The sequence below is a fragment of the Pristiophorus japonicus genome, chromosome 18, assembly GCF_044704955.1.
Source record: "Pristiophorus japonicus isolate sPriJap1 chromosome 18, sPriJap1.hap1, whole genome shotgun sequence".
In the NCBI taxonomy this organism is placed as follows: Eukaryota; Metazoa; Chordata; class Chondrichthyes; family Pristiophoridae; genus Pristiophorus; species Pristiophorus japonicus.
In genome coordinates, this window is record NC_091994.1 from 22,238,228 (window position 1) to 22,257,097 (window position 18,870).

The following is an 18,870-nucleotide window of genomic DNA, read 5'->3' on the forward strand; positions in this document are numbered from 1 at the left end:
TCTTGAGGGTTGTACATCTGTGGAATTCGCTGCCTCAGAGCTGTGGAAGCTGGGACATTGAATAAATTTAAGACAGCAATAGACAGTTTCTTAAACGATAAGGGGATCAGGGGTTATGGGGAGCGGGCGGGGAAGTGGAGCATAGTCCATGATCAGATCAGCCATGATCTTATTGAATGGCGGAGCAGGCTCGAGGGGCTGTACGGCCTACTCCTGTTCCTATTTCTTATGTTCTTATGTAAAAAAAGAGTCTTTCCACAGGATTCGGGTGTTTGCATATGAAGATTTCAAATGTTGAGGCCAGAATGGTCTGGTTACTGTCACAGAAACTCACCTTCACTGCAATGGATGAATTAAGTCATAATTAAATGTTAAAGGTGCCCTTACTTGAGGACATATCTTTCAAATATAGATCTTTTATAGTTCAAAATCTTGGCAAAAGAACCAAGTGTCTGCCTTATTCAGTACAAGAGGCAGTTCCACACCTACAGTTGAATGCAGTTTATCTTCTTGTAACTCCAATTCAAGTTCAAGGTACTCACTCCAGTTACACCAAGATTACATTATCTCCAGATGGTTACATTATCCTTACCAGTCAGTCCAACCTTCTTCCTACAGGTGAAGCATCTATTCTTTTTAGGTTTTGATTTTTCTGGAACCTTCTCGTCTCCTTCTGTGGAACTTTCTGAAGTTTCCAAATTCACAGCAGCTGGAAATATAACATCCAAGAGATTTAAGTTTGTACTAATGACAAATGACAATCAGAATTTTATTTTATAACAGGTTAAAACAAAGTCATTTGACAAAAATATGCACCATATTGAAAGCAATTCAGGAATACTGGTTGCTTGGATTCGGGAAGGCCAGCCTGCAAAGATCTGCTCCATAAACCGGTAGTACACTTGTAGACGAAGGTTAAACAGTATAAACCCAGGCTCCCAGAATCAGAACAACAATATAAAAGTAGCTTTAGCTGCTGAAGATGATTAAAAGTAAACTGCTGCTGCTTAACAGAATGATACTGGGGCTAAAAGGGTTAAATTATGAGGCAAGGTTGCATGGTCGAGGCTTCTATTCCCTTGAATATAAAAAAGATTAAGAGATGGCCTAATTGAGGTGTTTATGATCAAAGGAGTTGATTAGGGGAAACGATTTCCTCTGGTGGGAGAGTCGAGAACAAGAGGGAATAACATTGAAGTTAGAGCTAGTCGTTTATGGGTGATGTCAGGAAGCACTTCTTCACACAAAGGGTAGTCAAAATCTGAAAGACACTCTCTCTCCTCCATCACCACCGCCACCCACCCCCCCACCAAAAGTTGTTGAGGCTCGGTCAATTGAAAATTTCAAAAATCTGATTGCGAAGATTGTTAGGCAAGGGGATTAAGGGTTACGGAACCAACGTGGGTAGATAGAGTTAAGATACAGATCAACCATGATCTAATTGAATGATGGAACAGGCTTAAGGGGCTGAATGGCCTACTCCTGTTCCTATGTACTAAACTCAGTACAAGATAGCACTAGAGTGGTATTGAATTCTGCCAGTTTGAATACCATAACCAGATTAAAACTATAAATGTTTCTCCACTTAGTAAATCTTTTTCATAACTGGTGATTTTTTGTTATTAAGAGAAAATGTATTTTTTCCCTGCTTATTCTCTGAGTCTTTGTACTCAAGGTAAAGAACGATTCAATTTCAGAGGAAGGAAACCAACCTGATGCTGTGATGACTTCAACTTTTAGAGCTCCCTCAGTCTCTGTGCTCGATTCATCTTGAGAAATGCTCATTGCAGTCATCTGTTGTGTTACAGGAGTGCTAGACAGGGGTCATCACAAACAATTCAAAATGTCAAGTGCAACATTTAAGCATATCTTCTAGAGAGCAAGAGTAACAATGAAAGGTTTTTTTTGTACCTAGTACGATCCACCATATAGTGGCTGCTTTATGAATAACAGCAAGCCCAAGACTAAATTACCAACAGACACTTGTTATACTTCAGACTTTAATGTACACAGTTTTTAAAACAATTTCTTATTATGCTAGGGAGGGTAGAGGAATCACAATGTGAACACTATTAGGCACTCCGAGGTAAAGTATAGCACATGCCAAATGCAAAGAAAAGCTCCAACTGCTCTGCTCCAACCCTAATTCACCCCTATACCAACTGCATCCGTCTAAATTTTAACCAGCATGTAACGGAGCAATACAGACCAGAAGGGTCCAAGTTTGGTTCCCAGTCTGTATGGGGATAGTTGGTTGCCAAGTGCTACAATAAACACCCAGCTTGGGATGTGAAATCTAGGCTTACACACTGGGCAAGGTATTGGAAGGGTGGCAGGGAAATCATACCCCAGCACCACTCAGTACTTTCAGGAAGGGGGAAGAGAGAGAACTTGGAGTGGTTTAAAAAAAAAAAAAAGAGACTTTTACAATGGTCACATTTATCTCCCTCCTAATCCCACTCGGTCAATTCTATTAATCTCACAAATAGCGTACATACCTAGTTTTGGCAAGCATGGCATTCACGGAGGCATCTGCAGACATTTCAGGGTTTCCTTCCGTGCACTGAACAGGGATGGACTCTGTGCTTGAACTGCTGTTACTACTGACCCCACTAGCTGCTGTTGGGCAAAGAAATTATTAATGCAAACTCATTCAACTTAACCACAACAATGAGAATATACAGCAACTTCTCAAGTAAATCCACCAGTGCATTTGTTCGTAATTTTTAAGAATCGTAATTTTGTGATTTAAGTGCTAGGTGGATATATTCTAGTTTCGACAGATTTTACTTCATCAGTTCTCATTATTTCAGTTTATCCCTTTATTGTAGCTTTAACAGAATGTATATCAGAATTTATAAGAAACATGGCAAAGTGGGGCAAGAACCATTGCATAATACATCTTATCCTCCCTCATGCAGGGAGCATAAGCAACTCTACATACTGAACGAATACAACAAACAAGCAATGAACTTCTATATTGCAATCTGGCAAACTTATCCAGCAGTTTATTTTAAAACATATCACCCCTTCACTCCCAACATAGTCGATTCGACAAAAGTGACAATTGTTGCATAATTTTTTACACATCTGTTAACTGTTAATGGCTAAATCTTCGAAAGCCATTTCGGCTAATATACAATCAATGCAAGCTGTACTGGACATCAACTTGAGCAAAGGTATTGCAAAGTCTTTTCCAATTAAGTGATTTATCCAGCAAGTAGCTAGCCATACAGACTAGGAAGGCCTCAGATTTAACACTTGGTCTGCGCTGAGTTAGCATTAGGGGTTCTACAATCAACGCCCCTGGCTTAAACAAGGGAAAAACTGGCCAGGGTTTCTCATCGATCTCCAGCAATCCCTGCTGAGAATGCATGCATGTATAATAATTATTAGGGTAAAGACAGGATTTGACATGGCAAAGATACTCCCTACATCTTTCTTCCCTTTTCAGGAAGTCAAATAGCCCGTTAATGGACACAGTCAAAGCTTACCCAGTCACTGCATTTAAGGAGAGAAAGTTGGCAAAGAATTGCATTAAAGGGAGAAAACAAATTGTCTTGAGAAGTTGAGGTAGTCAATTATATTCACACATGCACATCTCACAGGGTATATCTATCAAAAATGTAACCCTGAAACTCAGGAAAGAGAAAATAGAACCAAAATCAAGTTAACTGTGAGGAAAAAGATGTGGCCTAAAAAAAAAGTGTACAAAAGTTGCAGTGCATGTAAAGAGGATTCCAGATTAACTCAGTTTATTACTTATGCACTGTAATCTTGGATTTTACAAGAGAAGTGTTATTCAGTCAGTGGATTTGGGCGATATCCAGGATACAGCCTATGGGTCAAATCTGGCCCGAGTTATTATGCAGCCTGCAAACTCGTCCCAGTTTCTTTCTTGCGCGTGAGAAAATTGACTTCAACTTCAGCTCTTTAACCTTCTCAGGCCTGGAGGACTGGGAAAGGCAGCTCTTCAGTTGTTAGACCAGCCAGGAGTCAACCTTTATCAGTTCCCCAGGTCCAGGATGTTTTAAGAGCTGAAGCTACCAAGTTTTCAAGCTTTAGGGGAGTGGGACGGCTGGGCTTGAACAGAGTGCAGAGGCAGATTTTTATACAATCAAATGCAGCCAACTTGCTGGTTTTGACAATAACCCGGCTTCCTGGATTATTAGAGAGTTTCAAACCAAAATTTTTAACCCTCAAGACTGCCAGGAGAACCAATGATATCCCATCTCACTGGGCCAAGTTTATTTCCAACTCATATAGAAATTGAAATAAACTGGTTACAATAATTAAACCACCTCAATACGAGGAATATCTTTATCAGGAACCTGAACAATTACACAACTATTTAGTTCCACTAAGTAATCTGTGTATATAGCAAAGCTAACTATGTTAGTGTCTTTTTTTGTTTTGAAGGAGGAAGAAAGCTTTTTAAAATAGCATCCACCATTTCTTCACTAATAGAACTATTTTCAGGAGCCAACATGTATATAACCATACATATGCATTTACAAACAATATAACATTCTCTCCTTACCTCTCAGGCAAACACAGGAACAAGAAATAAGAGCAGTAGGCGGCCACCTGTCCCTTTGAGCCTGCTCCGTCATTTAATAAGATCATGGCTGATCTGATCATCCACCCGGCTCCACTTCCCTGCCCTCTCCCAATAACCCTTATCGCTCAAAAATCTGTCCATTTCCACCTTAAATATATTCAATGAACCAGCTCTCTGGGGCAGAGAATTCCATAGATTTGCAACCCGACCTTCACAAACAGATTTCAAATTTTGCTTACATTAGGGAGTAGTCACATCAGTCACAATACTCTTTTCCTCCTTCCATCCACAAAAAACTAATTTCATGTGCTACAGAGCTCTGAAAATATATACATTTTCACTTGGAGATAGAGAAGTATGTTCCCTCTTTTCCATTAAGTCTATTTTTACATGAAAGGAAACATGCAAGAAGGCAGATTAAATATTACCATTAGCATTACACTGGCAAGATGACTACTACTTATGCTGCAGCTGGATTCAGCCACAGCTTCAGAGGTACAGCAATCAGCCTGCACCAGGAAGGCAGCGAGCGGGAGAGGAACAGAGACCAGCCACATGCCGAGTAGTCAGCAACGTTTATCTAGTATGTTGCAGATGGGAACCAAATAGAACAAATTCCAGCCACAGCATCACAAGTAGTGCTGAATTTCTAATCTTTGTTCTGGCAATTATTTTTCTTTAATGAAGCATAACTGAAAAAGGACAAGAAAAGGCTACCTGGGATAATACATGCAATCTTTAGCTTTCGTTCTTGTGTACGAGCCCAACTCTTTACTTAACCCCAAAACATGGTGTAAATTTCCCATATTGTACACAAGGAACGTTCCCTGTAATTTTTTTTTTATAAAGGAGACCGCGCAGCCCATTCAAAATACGCAGTTTTGCTATTTAATTTGCTATTTGCATGGAACCTAGAGAGAGCTACGCGGACACTTAAAGGGAACATTGTATACAAGTATACAAAGTGAAATATTTTGAGTCAAATTTGAGTATAGCCAATTTTAATTTTCCAAAGCAAGCCTTGCCTGAGCTACTGTTTCACAGATTGAATGCATTTATGCCAGTTACACTCAATTTTGATCTCTGGTTCAGACTCTGAAATCAGTTTTATCAAACAGAACAGATTAACCAGTTAATTTGTGCAATGTTCCTCCAGCAGAAGTCAGCATTGTTAGGATGATTCAATAATGGCCCACAATTTGCTGTGACATGATGATAGATTGAGTAGACTGGGTCTTTATTCGTTGGAGTTCAGAAGGATGAGGGGTGATCTTATAGAAACATTTAAAATAATGAAAGGGATAGACAAGATAGAGGCAGAGAGGTTGTTTCCACTGGTCGTGGGGACTAGAAGTAGGGGGCACAGCCTCAAAATACAGGGGAGCCAATTTAAAACCGAGTTGAGAAGGAATTTCTTCTCCCAGAGGGTTGTGAATCTGTGGAATTCTCTGCCCAAGTAAGCAGTTGAGGCTAGCTCATTGAATGTATTCAAATCACAGATAGATAGATTTTTAACCAATAAAGGAATTAAGGGTTATGGGGAGCGGGCGGGTAAGTGGAGCCGAGTCCACGGCCAGATCAGCCATGATTTTGTTGAATGGCGGAGCAGGCTCAAGGGGCTAGATGGCCTACTCCTGTTCCTAATATTCTTATGTTCTTATGACAGGGCATCGTTCTGCGCCCACCGTTAGTTAGATTAGCCCATACCGGTTTAAGTTTGCGAATTGTTTAAGTGGCAAGTTGCTGAAAGTGCGAGCTGATAACGTCGCAGCAAGGAAAACAGGGCATCTGGGATGTGAGTGAAGAAAAGCAACTGTGCATCTTCTTAATCAAACAAATTGAAGGATTATGAAATCAACAGCACAAGGTCTGAGCAGGAATTGTTAAGATGAAATGGGTGAATTCAATGTCAAATCAGGTACAGAAAGATAAATAAAGAATAGAAAAGAAAGATTGGATAGAGAGAAAAGGGATAAAAAGGAAAAGCAATTCAAACCTGAAGGAATTAGACCGCACAATTGTAATACTTAATTTTCAGTGCCACAGTTTGCTTAGCAGCAATGAACACTTATCACAATCTTAAAAGGGTACTTTAGACTGAAATGGACAAGTCTTAAGTTTCTGTGGCATGTTTAGTTTGTATCTACCGCACAAATACAGCAACTTCATTCTGTTCAATGCATTTCAATGATGAGGCAGACAGAGATGCCGATTCGGCAGAGCTAGCAGCGCGTCTGACAGCAAACTTTTGGATTTGCACGTTTAACCTCGCCTGAAGTTGCTGTACATAAATAACAGCGAGCCCCATCAACTTCTCTGTTATTTTGACAGCAAATTATGGCCCAATATATTTTTTCTCCTTGGCTTACCAGAAATGCATAAAAGGAAATGACCAGAAAAGCATACGGTTCCCCTGTCCCATTTGGAAAAGTTTTTCATGGTGTTCCATGCTGAAGCTTCCCGACTTACCTGGTGGGCTTATCCTGCCACTGTTCTGCTGTCTCTGCAGATACTCTTTGTAGCAAACTGAGCACATTCCATTGGTCCGTGGGTTGCCATAGAAACCACAGCCCGTGGTACACAGCATGGGCACCTGTGTCTGATTTGTCTCCTGGGCCATCCTGTTTTACATACACCCACTGTACAATCTGAAATTAGAGAGAGTACAGATCAAATGGACTGCAACAGCACACGACAAAAGCACATTAGAATTAGACCATTTCATTATTACTATCTAGTTTCAGACACATCCCAAAATCTTGAACTCTTTCAGGATGAGAGAGAGAGAAATATTCTATTTAAAAAGTGTGAAATCTATACAAAGAGTGATTATTAATGTGTAAAAAGGGCAATCGAAAAAACACTCAATTTTTCACCTTGCTCCCACAGCAAGTGCCAGTCATGTAACAAGGAGACGATTTGGGATTGCTCGGCTGAATAAATCAGTAAAGTGCGGAAATTTATACCCAGAGGTTTTTTTTTGAGTGATCATGTACTTTCAACTGTGTACATTATTTTCTCCCATTACAGCTAACTCCATGTCTCTCCTAGTATGTCCACACTTTAAAACATTTTCATGTATAAAAAAATGTACAGGAAGGTTAATGAAAAATCTTTGCTTTTAAGAGATTGCTGGTTAAATATACTGCAATCAAACCTGCTGATATAACAGTCTCCTCCTGCTGTAAAAGCATCTTTACTAACAGCAGTTCAAGTCCCAAAATTAAGTCTGTGTGTGAAAATTACTGCATCAGTTCCACAATTCTGTCACTAATAAGTTCCATACAACACCACACAAGTCTCAGTCAGAAGCCAATTCAAAAGTTTCACTCCCAAAGCAATGAGATCATAGAATCAAGATGATTACAGCACGGTCAAAGACCATTCCTCTCATTGAGCCCGTGTCAGCTCTCTGCAAGACCACTTCACTGACTCCCCCTCCCCTTTCCCTGTAGCCCTGCACATTTTTCCCTTTGGGTACTTATCCAATTCCTTTTGAAAGCCATGATTGAGTCAGTCTCCACCACCCTTTCAGGCAGTGCATTCCAGATCCTAACCACTCATTGCATAAAAAAGTTTTCCCTCATGTCGCCTTTGGGTCTTTTGTCAATCACTTTAAATGTGTCCTCTGGTTCGCGACCCTTCTGCCATTGGGAACAGTTTCTCTCTATCTACTCTGTCCAGGCCCCTCATGATTTTGAACACCTCTATCAAATCTCCTCTCACTCTTCTCTGCTCTGATACTGTAAGTTCCTCCATTTGTTCAATGGGGAAATGCACCACAGTACAGATTGAGCAATCGAGGAAAATTCCGGCTTCGATCCTTGGTCTGTACTAAATTAGCTGCTCTCAGCTGAGGCAACAGAGACCAGGGTGTAAGCTTCCTGTGTGAGCATTGGTGGCTCAGGGGTGGAATTTTCGCCTGCCACGCGGGAGACCAGAGTTCGATTCCCGGCCAATGCAGTTATTATGGAAGTACTTCGGAAACCGTGCATTTAAAATTTTTTCGCGGTATCCACTGGTACGCTCGCGGTCTTCCGCGAGAGGTGGGCACCGGAGGGACTGGAGTGCATCACCACGCCCGGCAACCAAATTTTAATTTGATTTTATGTTTTAAAGTTTAATTTGTTTTAATTGCCGGTGTTTTTAGTGTCCCCCCCCCTTTTATAGGGGGCACTTGGAGAAAAAAAAAATATGTAAGCTTCATGTTATCTGGCGACTCCTGCTGGGAGCGTGTGTAGAGGCAGATGGTTGCCACAGCTGAACAGCACCAACACTCAAATAAAAGCAACTGGACAAAGGTACCGTCATCATAGGCAGTCCCTCGAAACGAGGAAGACTTGCTTCCACACCAAAGAAAAGGATGTGCACAGGTGTTTCGAATGAAGAACCCGAACGACATTCTCAAGGGTGGAAGATGCCGGTGGGTGATTTTTTTTAACGTGTGGTGGCCGTTGCACACCAGACAGCACACAGGCTTGACAGAGCTAGGTCTTGGTCCAGTGGCAAGGATTACCCAAGACAACCGGAGACTTGCTCTGCTGCACGAACCTAGTGCGCACATACATCGCATTGTGGGCTGGCCCGTGCTGTCCCTGGCCCCGAACTCACGCCTCCCCTGGACGCCGATCACATCCCTCCACATTCTCGTGCCGCTCCTGCTGCATCTGCCCACGCTCAAATCACCGACCTGGACCTTATTGACGTCCCTCTTCGCTGCTGTTGCCATCCTGCACCAGCTCGCGCTGTACTTTGTAGTGGCAAGCCTCCATACTGCTTCTTTTACGGCCCCTCACACGCCACTTCAATTATGGCCCCTCACCACCCCCCCCCCCTCGCTCACTCTTCACACACATCATTCCTCGCACCCCCCCCCGCTCACACTCTTCACACACCTCTTCCCACCCCCCCCACTCTTCACACACCTCTTCCCACCCCACCCCCCTCGCTCACACTCTCCACACACCTCTTCCCACCCCCACACACCTCTCGCTCTCTTCCCCCCCTCCCTTCACCCCCCTCCCCCCCCGCTCTCTTCACCCCCCCCCGCCCGCTCTCTTCACCCCCCCCCCACACTCGCTCACTCTCTACACCCACCCCCACACTCGCTCACTCTCTACACCCACCCCCACACTCGCTCACTCTCTACACCCACCCCCACACTCGCTCACTCTCGACACCCCCCCCCACACTCGCTCACTCTCGACACCCCCCCCCACACTCGCTCACTCTCGACACCCCCCCCCACACTCGCTCACTCTCTATACCCCCCCCACTCGCTCACTCTCTTCAAACCCCCCCACCCCCACTCACTCTCTTCAAACCCCCCCCCCCCCCCCCGCTCACTCTCTTCAACCCCCCCCCACTCACTCTCTACACCCCCCCCCGCTCACTCTCTACACGCCCCCCCCCGCTCACTCACTCTCTACACAGCCTCCCCCCCCTCGCTCACTCTCTACACAGCCCCCACCCCCCCCCCACTCGCTCGCTCTTCACACACATCATTCCTCGCACCTCTCCACACACCTCTCTTTCTCTCTCCCCACCCCCCCGCTCATTCTTCACCGCCCCCCTCCCCTCACTGTCTTCACCACCCCCCCTCAATCTCTCTCTTCACAGCCCCCACCTCGCTCACTCTCTTCACACACCCCCGTCTCTCTCTCATCCCCTGACACTCTGCCTCTTTCCCCCCCCACCCCCCCTCGCTCGCACTCTGCCTCTCCCAATAGGCTGCTGGCAACCAGGAACTATTACCCCAAAAGGAAACATTACCTTTAAAGAAAAGAGAGGGACTCTGAGAAACTGGAAGAGGGATAAAAAGGATACGAGAATTTCTCTGAAAGGTCATTGCTGGTAACAAGACAGGTGCGGCGCAGTTATTTAAAAAAAAACTTTTTGTGTTTAAAGTCTTCAGAACAGCCAGCCGAAAAATTAGAAATCCATGCTAAAAATGTATTTGCTGCACCTTTACATTCAGGCATTTGTCATCGGAAATTTCAGAAACATGTCTAATAATAAAAACTGTCCACTATACAGCAGCACAGTAGTGCGAGTGTGTGCTGACACACAACACACAATCCATTCACTAGCACAGTACACAAACTAACAACTGTTATGCAATGCACTGCCAACTGACATTGTCCAGTCACACTCAGTTGCACCAAATCCCTGCCAAATGCACCAATCCCAATGAGACACTGGCCTTTATATCTAGCTCTTTATGTCTTATAGATGGAGAGATTCCTCAAAAATGTTCACGGACTATTTTGCTCTTGCTGAATTTTACAGCTCCAGGTAGAAACATTCAAAACTCTGAATTTTTATCTGGACTGTGCAGTGTTAAGTAGTTCGTTGAGTCCCAAAAACACTCCTTGGAATACAAATCTAGCCTCCATATCGATATAACATTTACAACAGTCAGTATTTTCTCCTCTCCAAGCTATGCACCTCTAGAGAAAAGAATATGGAACCAGAGCCTGCACCCAGTCTCGCAACGTGTCGACACCAGAGATCGCAGATTCTCCATGCTAGGAATCTTCACCTGACAATTCTCTGGAAAAGCACACAAGAGTGGTTTACTCCTCTTGGACAACATTTATCTCTTAGCCAACACTACTAAACAGACTTTCTGGTTATTTATCCCACTGCTGTTTGTGGGATATTTCTGTGCACAAGTTGCCAGCTGCGTTTGTCTCCACTACAACAGTGACTACACTTTAAAAGTACTTTGTTGGCTGTGAAGTGTTTTACAACATCCCAAGGACATGAAAGGTGGTATATAAATACAAGTCATTATTTCTCAATTCAAAATTGTTTAATTTGCATTATCTGTCAGGTCAAATTCAAATCAAGCAAGAACAGCCACTGTTGCTGTTTTATTAAAATTGCTTAATTTGAAGTACTGCATAATAAACTATCTTTTGGGGGCAAAAAAAATTGCTTTGAATTAACAGCAAACTACTCACATGCTGTACCACATTACTGGTCTTTGATGGTTCGCACTAAATCAGGATGAGAACAGCTGGAACAAAGGGAATAACATTGGGAAGATGTTCTATATGGCTGTGTATGTGGAAGGGGATTTTTAAAAAAGCTTTTTGAAACTAAAATTTACAAAATTAGTAATAGGCAGAGAGATTACTTGCAAGTTAAATATGAACACCCAGAGGTGACTCAGTAGTTCATGCATGTGACAAGGCTGATCATCTCGTCCCACCCCCAGACAAAACACAGTATACTGAATGCACAAAAGCAGCCAAGAACAAATCAATTCTGGCACAGGTCAGAGAACAGCGTCAGCTTCTAAAAAAAAAAGTTATTTTTAACAAAATGAGCTAGAAAGAATGTAAATAAAAGGCTGCCCACACAATTAAATGTCTTCTAAATATAGTGATGTTAAAGGACAGGGTGGACTGAGGCAAGGAGTACCAGTATCTTTTACTGTACATGGGTGAAGGCATCAACCTCAACCTGAAGTGAAACTGTTAAAAGTTAACAAGTGTCATGGGAAGCACAAAAGATTATCGAATGAATATACAGATAATAGATTTATTTATTGATGTTTAGAATTTATTAAGCCATAAAAGTGGCCTGATGTTGGTCAATACACATACAGTGCTAAGCAATGAGTTTGTGTTGCAGTGCACTGAATAAAATCCTTAGACTAGGTTTGGAAGTACGTACGCAAGTAGAGTAACCAGCTGTAGCCTGTCGCAACAATGGTATAGGGAAGGATCCAATGACTAAATTAAGCAGGTACAAAGGATTGTCATACTCTTACCAGCAGGCACAGTAGCCATTTTTTTTTAAAAACCTGCAAGCTTTGCTCTTACTTAGTCTGTTGGAGAGTAAGCAGAATAGTTTGTCCTCCAATTTTCCCTTCACCTTTCTCAGAAAGTCTTCTTCAGCAGAACCTCTCAAACCTGTGGCCTCCACCACCTGGAAGGTCAAGAGCAGCTGGGCGCATGGGAACACCATCACCTCCACATTCCCCTCCAAGTCACACACCATCCTGACCTGGACATATGGCGCTGTTCCTTCATTGTCACTGGGTCAAAATCCAGAAGCTTCCTACCCAACAGCATTCAGAAAGCACCTTCACCATGCAGACAGCAGCGATTCAAGGCAGCCCACCACCACCTTGTCAAGGGCAACTAGGGATGGGCCTTGCCAGCAACTCCCACATCCCAAAAATAAAGCAGCTCTCAAATGCACTTCAGTATCCTTTCTCAGTGGCAAAGCGAAAATCAAATGAACTGTAGCAGCTATTCTTTGGTGCAGCACATTGGACTCCCATTGTACTGCCCATCACAATTAACCTTGAGAACCAGCTTATCCAAAGCTTGGTCTAACTTGTTATTTCAACACCTCACAGGCAGGATTTCATCTAACTTTCTAAAGTTATAACTCAGCAGCTTTTAAGGACTTTACCTGGCAGATCTAGTCTCATTAACTTTACTGCATTACCAAAACAGTGACCCTAAGCGACATGTTCAACTATACCTTTAAAGGGAGGTAAAAGGAGTAAATATAAAACATCGAGCTCAAGTCCTGGAAAATAACAATTTGGCATTTCTCATGCAATTCACAGCTGTTCATTTCTCTCTCCCACAGACAACTGATTGGAAAGTACCATGGCATTTCTTGTGCCTTCCAAGGTTATTGCAGGAAGAAAAGCTTCGAATGGGAGGAGAAGGGAAAAGCATTTACTGTGTTCAAGAAACATACTAATTTGTGTCAACCTTTACTAAAACTTGAGCATGCCAGAGTTTCAGGACTCAAAATGGCTGAAAAAAACTGTGCCCAAAAGAACCAACTTGCATTTATATAGCACTTTTTGCATCCTCAGGTTGCCCCAAAGCACATCATGGCCAACAATTTATTTTTGAAGTGTAGGCAAACACAGCAGCCACTTGCACACAGCAAGGTTCTTCAAATATCAAATGACAATAAATGACAGGTTAATGCTGGTTGAGTGATAAATAAATGTTGGCTGGAACACCCCTATTCTTCTTTCAATAGTGCCAGTGGATCTTTTTATAACTGCTCATCCAAAATACAGAAACCTCAGGAAATATAGCACTCCCTCAGTGCTGCACTTAGATTATGTACTCAAGCCATGAATTGGGAATTGAATCTTCTCTCTCTCTCCCTCCCTCCCCCCACTCCAACTCTGTGGCAAGAGCACTACTACCGAGGAAAACCAATACTAAATACAGTAGAGAATACGCAATTTTTATAATATGCCAATAAAGTGTAGTGAACACTGTACCAAAGTCACTGGTAATATGGAGAATTTCCATAATTGGATTGGGCCAAGACTTAAACTTAAAAACTCGTGAGTTCTGGATTTTCTTTGGCGTGAGGGGGGGGGGAAGGGAGGGGCGGAGAAGGCATCTAATTGCATATTTATTATCTCTGCTGACTACAGAACGTTATAGAAGTCAGAGTCAATATATTTAACCATGTACATAGCAAATGCCATGACTGAACCACCCAGCACAATAAAGCTGAACTAATAAAGTTAATTACTGTACCTCCTACACATTCATATTCTGAAAACTTCCATTCAACTTAAATGTGGAGGTTATTTAAATCAAATCTCAGGAAGTTTACTAAAGAACATTCAGTTGTGGATTAAAGTTGTTTTAAGAGCATTACTTTTTAATAACACTGTCTGCGCCAGGATATGAACTACCCTTCTGATGACAAGTCATCAACATGAAGTGTTAACCCTACTTTTCTCTTTCCACAGATGCTGCCTGACCTGCTGAGTGTATCCAGCATTTTCTGTTTACCTATATATTGTCTTGCATTAGAAAGTCAAATTAGATCAGAAAATTCTGCTCATTTTCACAGTATGGTACGTTAAATGGGACAGATTAGCCCTTAATAGTTGAAGGCAAAAAGTAAAAACAGTCAGGGAAACGAGTCACAAGAGGTTTATCATCAATGATTCCAGACAAATCGGTGCCTTTTCCAAGTAGGGAATTCAAACGCATCCAATCACTTTACATTCACTCTCACTTAATAGCATTTTTGATGCGTATCAAAAATGCACCCCGATTTGGATTTTAATTATGCAGCACCCATCCGTGTTAAAACAGACAAAACAAAATAAAATAGGCATGTCATATATACACACACAAAGTAAATTTATAATAGATTCAGTTTAAGTCTGCACATTTGTTTGGGTCACATGACACTGGTTGAGATTTGTAATTGGCAACACAATTACATGGAAGCTCAGAAGCTTTTCACTCAAGTGCTGCAGTCCCCAATCGGCTGCAGTTCTCATGTAGAAGGGAACAAGAGGAGAGATTAGGGATCATGTCCATTCTAAAACACCTTTAATCAGTTAGCAAGTACTGTTGCCCATGAAGAGGTATTTGCAAGTGGATGTAACATGCTGAGGGGTTATGCAGAAATTAAACAGGTTTGGTTTTTTTAAGCACATCTTTCACAGTCTTATTGGATGTAGAATGGTGGCCCTCATTTTTATGTCTTAGTTAGATACACACTGCAGTATAGCTACTTTAAAAGTTTGTATTGAAGCATTTACTTAGGCTCAGTATTGAAGCTGCTGAACTAAAGTGCTGTACAGAACTTACTCATGTGCCAACAAAGGAAAATGATGTATAAAAAAGGACTTGCTGTTCCTTTATACATTTGTGGGAGCTGGTTGGTGCTGGAACAGGACTCTGTGATCCAGGAGTGTATCACACTCCCACTGGTCCATTGATAATTGTGTTGGCTTTTATCTAGCAGTGTTAGTTATGAGTCAGTGTTTGATGAAACAGAAAGGAATAAAACAAAAGCCTATTAACAAAACGTAGAACTAGACTTAACAGTTTCCAGAATAACTACTCAAGCTTAGTTTAAAAAAAATAATTTATAAGAAATAAAGCAAACCTATTTTGAAGGACTGAGGTAAATAAAGCTAGATTTGAATCCAGACGAGTGGGTTGAAAGGGTCCTCTCCCCACCAGTTCTAAAAGTGCGACAGAAGCTTTGGCAGCTTTAAGTTCTTAGCTGGCACAGGTGTATAACACAAAACTCTCCACAATGCAACAACTCATGCAAAGTTAATTTAAAAAGAACATGGTGTGGAACGTGGGAAATTGACCTGCAACAAGTAGTTTTCTTCACAACACAGGATGAAAATAAAACAGACAGCCGTACTCTGAATCTAGCCTTTATTAAACTTGACTTGATCCAAATACTGGATGTCAAAAGTGTTCATCCACTGATATTAAGAAAAATTCAAAGAGAAATAAAAAGGAACTATTATGACCATTTGGTTGTAGCACCAACAGGAATAGCTGCCGTTAAATTTATTAAATATGTTGGCATTCCGCACCCCGCACCAAATTGACTGACTGGAAGGACGTGTTCTACCCTTTTCCCCAATGTTGCAATTTCTTTCAGTCCATTCATATCAACAGATACATATTTTTGCCAATTGAAGATTGATCTTGAAGCAAGAGTTTCACTGTGAACTCTGTCATATCTGACATAACTCCTTAGTCAAACCTGCTACGTACAAGGGCTGTGAGATCCAATTGTTTTGATAAATCAAATGGTAACTATAATTAAAATAAGATTCAGAGGGGATTATATAAATAGCAGCATTTGTTGGTTGAAGATGGAGTGTTGCCATTTGTGCATTTAATATTATTTACCCGACGAACTCTTGGGGCAACCGAAATGGAGGAGGATGCTCCATAGACCCTCGCGGTTGACAGCATCAAAGGCCTTTGGAAGGTCGAAGAAGACCATGTATAAGGGCTGGTGCTGTTCCCTGCATTTTTCTTGCAGCTGTCGTGCTGTAAAAATCCAGGTCCGTTGTGCTCCGTAGGGGACAAAACCCACACCGTGACTCTAGGAGGAGCTCCTCAGCCACTGGGAGAAGACGGTTGAGGAGAACTCTAGCGACTGACAACAGGGAGATTCCTCTGTAATTGCCGCAGTCAGACTTGTCCTCTTTTTTAAAGATGGTCACGATCACTGCATCTCGGAGATCGCCCGGCATGTTCTGCTCCCTCCAGATGAGATGAGATGCACGACGATATGCAGGCCGTGATCCTTACCAACGGATCCATTAGACGCAATCCACGTCCGGACTGGGATCAAGCAGGGCTGCATCATCGCACCAACCCTCTTCTCAATCTTCCTCGCTGCCATGCTCCACCTCACAGTGAACAAGCTCCCCGCTGGAGTGGAACTAAATGGTTATCAGCAGGCCGGCGCCATTGGAGGGAGCAGCGTGCAGCGGCATGCCACTGCAGGGAGTAGCGCGTGCTGCTGCAGGAGGGCGACAGCTACGAAGTCAGGTCACTGATTGCAGTGTGGGCAGGCAGGAGGGGCGAAGGAGAAACATAGAAAATAGGCCCTTCGAGCCTGCACCGCCATTCAATATCATGGCTGATCACTCCCTCAGTACCCCTTTCCTGCTTTCTCTCCATACCCCTTGATCCCCTTAGCCGTAAGGGCCACATCTAACTCCCTCTTGAATATATCCAATGAACTGGCATCAACAACTCTGCGGCAGGGAATTCCACAGATTAACAACTCTGAGTGAAGAAGTTTCTCCTCATCTCAGTCCTAAATGGCTTACCCCTTATCCTTAGACAATGTCCCCTGGTTCTGGACTTCCCCAACATCGGGAACATTCTTCCCGCATCTAACCTGTTCAGTCCCGTCAGAATCTTATACGTTTCTATGAGATCCCCTCTCATCCTTCTAAACTCCAGTGAATAAAGGCCCAGTTGATCCAATCTCTCCTCATGTGTCAGTCCAGCCATCTCTGGATCAGTCTGGTGAACCTTCACTGCACTCCCTCAATAGCAAGAACATCCTTCCTTAGATTAGGAGACCAAAACGGAACACAATATTCCAGGTGAGGCCTCACCAAGGCCCTGTACAACTGCAGCAAGACCTCCCTGCTCCTATACTCAAATCCCTAGCTATGAAGACCAACATACCATTTGCCGCCTTCACCGCCTGTTGAACCTGCATGCCAACTTTCAATGACTGATGAACCATGAGACCCAGGTCTCGTTGCACCTTTTCCTAATCTGCCGCCATTCAGATAATTTTTTGCCTTCGTGTTTTTGCCCCCAAAATGGGCATTTATCCACATTATACTGCATCTGCCATGCATTTGCACACTCACCTAACCTGTCCAAGTCACCCTGCAGCCTCTTAGCGTCCTCGTCACAGCTCACACCGCCACCCAGTTTAGTGCCATCTGCAAACTTGGAGATATTACACTCAATTCCTTCATCTAAATTGTTAATGTATATTGTAAAGAGCTGGGGTCCCAGCACTGAGCCCTGCGGCACTCCATTAGTCACTGCCTGCTATTCTGAAAAGGACCAGTTTATCCCGACTCTCTGCTTCCTGTCTGCCAACCAGTTCTCTATCCACGTCAGTACATTACCCCCAATACCATGCGCTTTGATTTTGCACAACAATCTCTTGTGGGACCTTGTCAAAAGCCTTTTGAAAGTCCAAATACACCACATCCCCTGGTTCTCCCTTGTCCACTCTGCTAGTTACATCCTCAAAAAATTCAAGATTCGTCAAGCATGATTTCCCTTTCATAAATCCATGCTGACTTGGACCGATCCTGTCACTGCTTTCCAAATGCGCTGCTATTTCATCCTTAATGATTGATTCCAACATTTTCCCCACTACTGATGTCAGGCTAACTGGTCTATAATTACCTGTTTTCTCTCTCCCTCCTTTTTTAAAAAGCGGTGTTACATTAGCTACTCCCCAGTCCATAGGAACTGCTCCAGAGTCGATAGAGACTGTTGGAAAATGATCACCAATGCATCCACTATTTCTAGGGCTACTTCCTTAAGTACTCTGGGATGCGGACTATCAGGCCCCGGGGATTTATCGGCCTTCAATCCCATCAATTTGCCCAACACAATTTTCCACCTAATAAAGATATCCTTCAGTTCCTCCTTGTCACTAGACCCACTGTCCCCAGTACATTCGGAAGGTTATTTGTGTCTTCCCTCGTGAAGACAGAACTGAAGTATTTGTTCAATTGGTCTGCCATTTCTTTGTTCCTCATTATAAATTCACCTGAATCCGACTGCAAGGGGCCTACATTTGTCTTCGCTAATCTTTTTCTCTTCACATATTTGAAGCTTTTGCAGTCAGTTTTTACGTTCCCTGCAAGCTTCCTCTCATACTCTATTTTCCCCTTCTTAATTAAACCCTTAGTCCTCCTCTGTTGAATTCTAAATTTCTCCCAATCCTCAGGTTTGTTGCTTTTTCTACCCAATTTATATGCC

The 18,870-nt window shown here is 42.8% G+C and overlaps 1 protein-coding gene across 4 annotated transcripts in view; it reads right to left on the minus strand.

Annotated features, from left to right (window-relative positions):
* The window catches only part of LOC139228592 (AN1-type zinc finger protein 5-like), a 37,344-nt gene that overhangs the window by 9,046 nt on the left and 9,428 nt on the right, over positions 1 to 18,870 (minus strand). For 2 of the 4 annotated variants that reach the window (XR_011587583.1, XM_070859745.1), the window contains exons 1-4: positions 7,031 to 7,193; positions 2,499 to 2,619; positions 1,713 to 1,813; positions 593 to 709 (exon numbers count right to left, since the gene is read on the minus strand). Coding sequence is in view for 3 of the 4 variants with exons in the window: in XM_070859745.1 (XP_070715846.1) it covers positions 593 to 709; positions 1,713 to 1,813; positions 2,499 to 2,619; positions 7,031 to 7,181 (490 nt within the window). In the remaining variant the exon portion in view is untranslated. Of the gene's footprint in view, positions 1 to 592; positions 710 to 1,712; positions 1,814 to 2,498; positions 2,620 to 7,030; positions 7,210 to 18,870 lie in introns of those variants that run through there. The other 2 variants (XM_070859746.1, XM_070859747.1) reach the window with 1 other exon arrangement.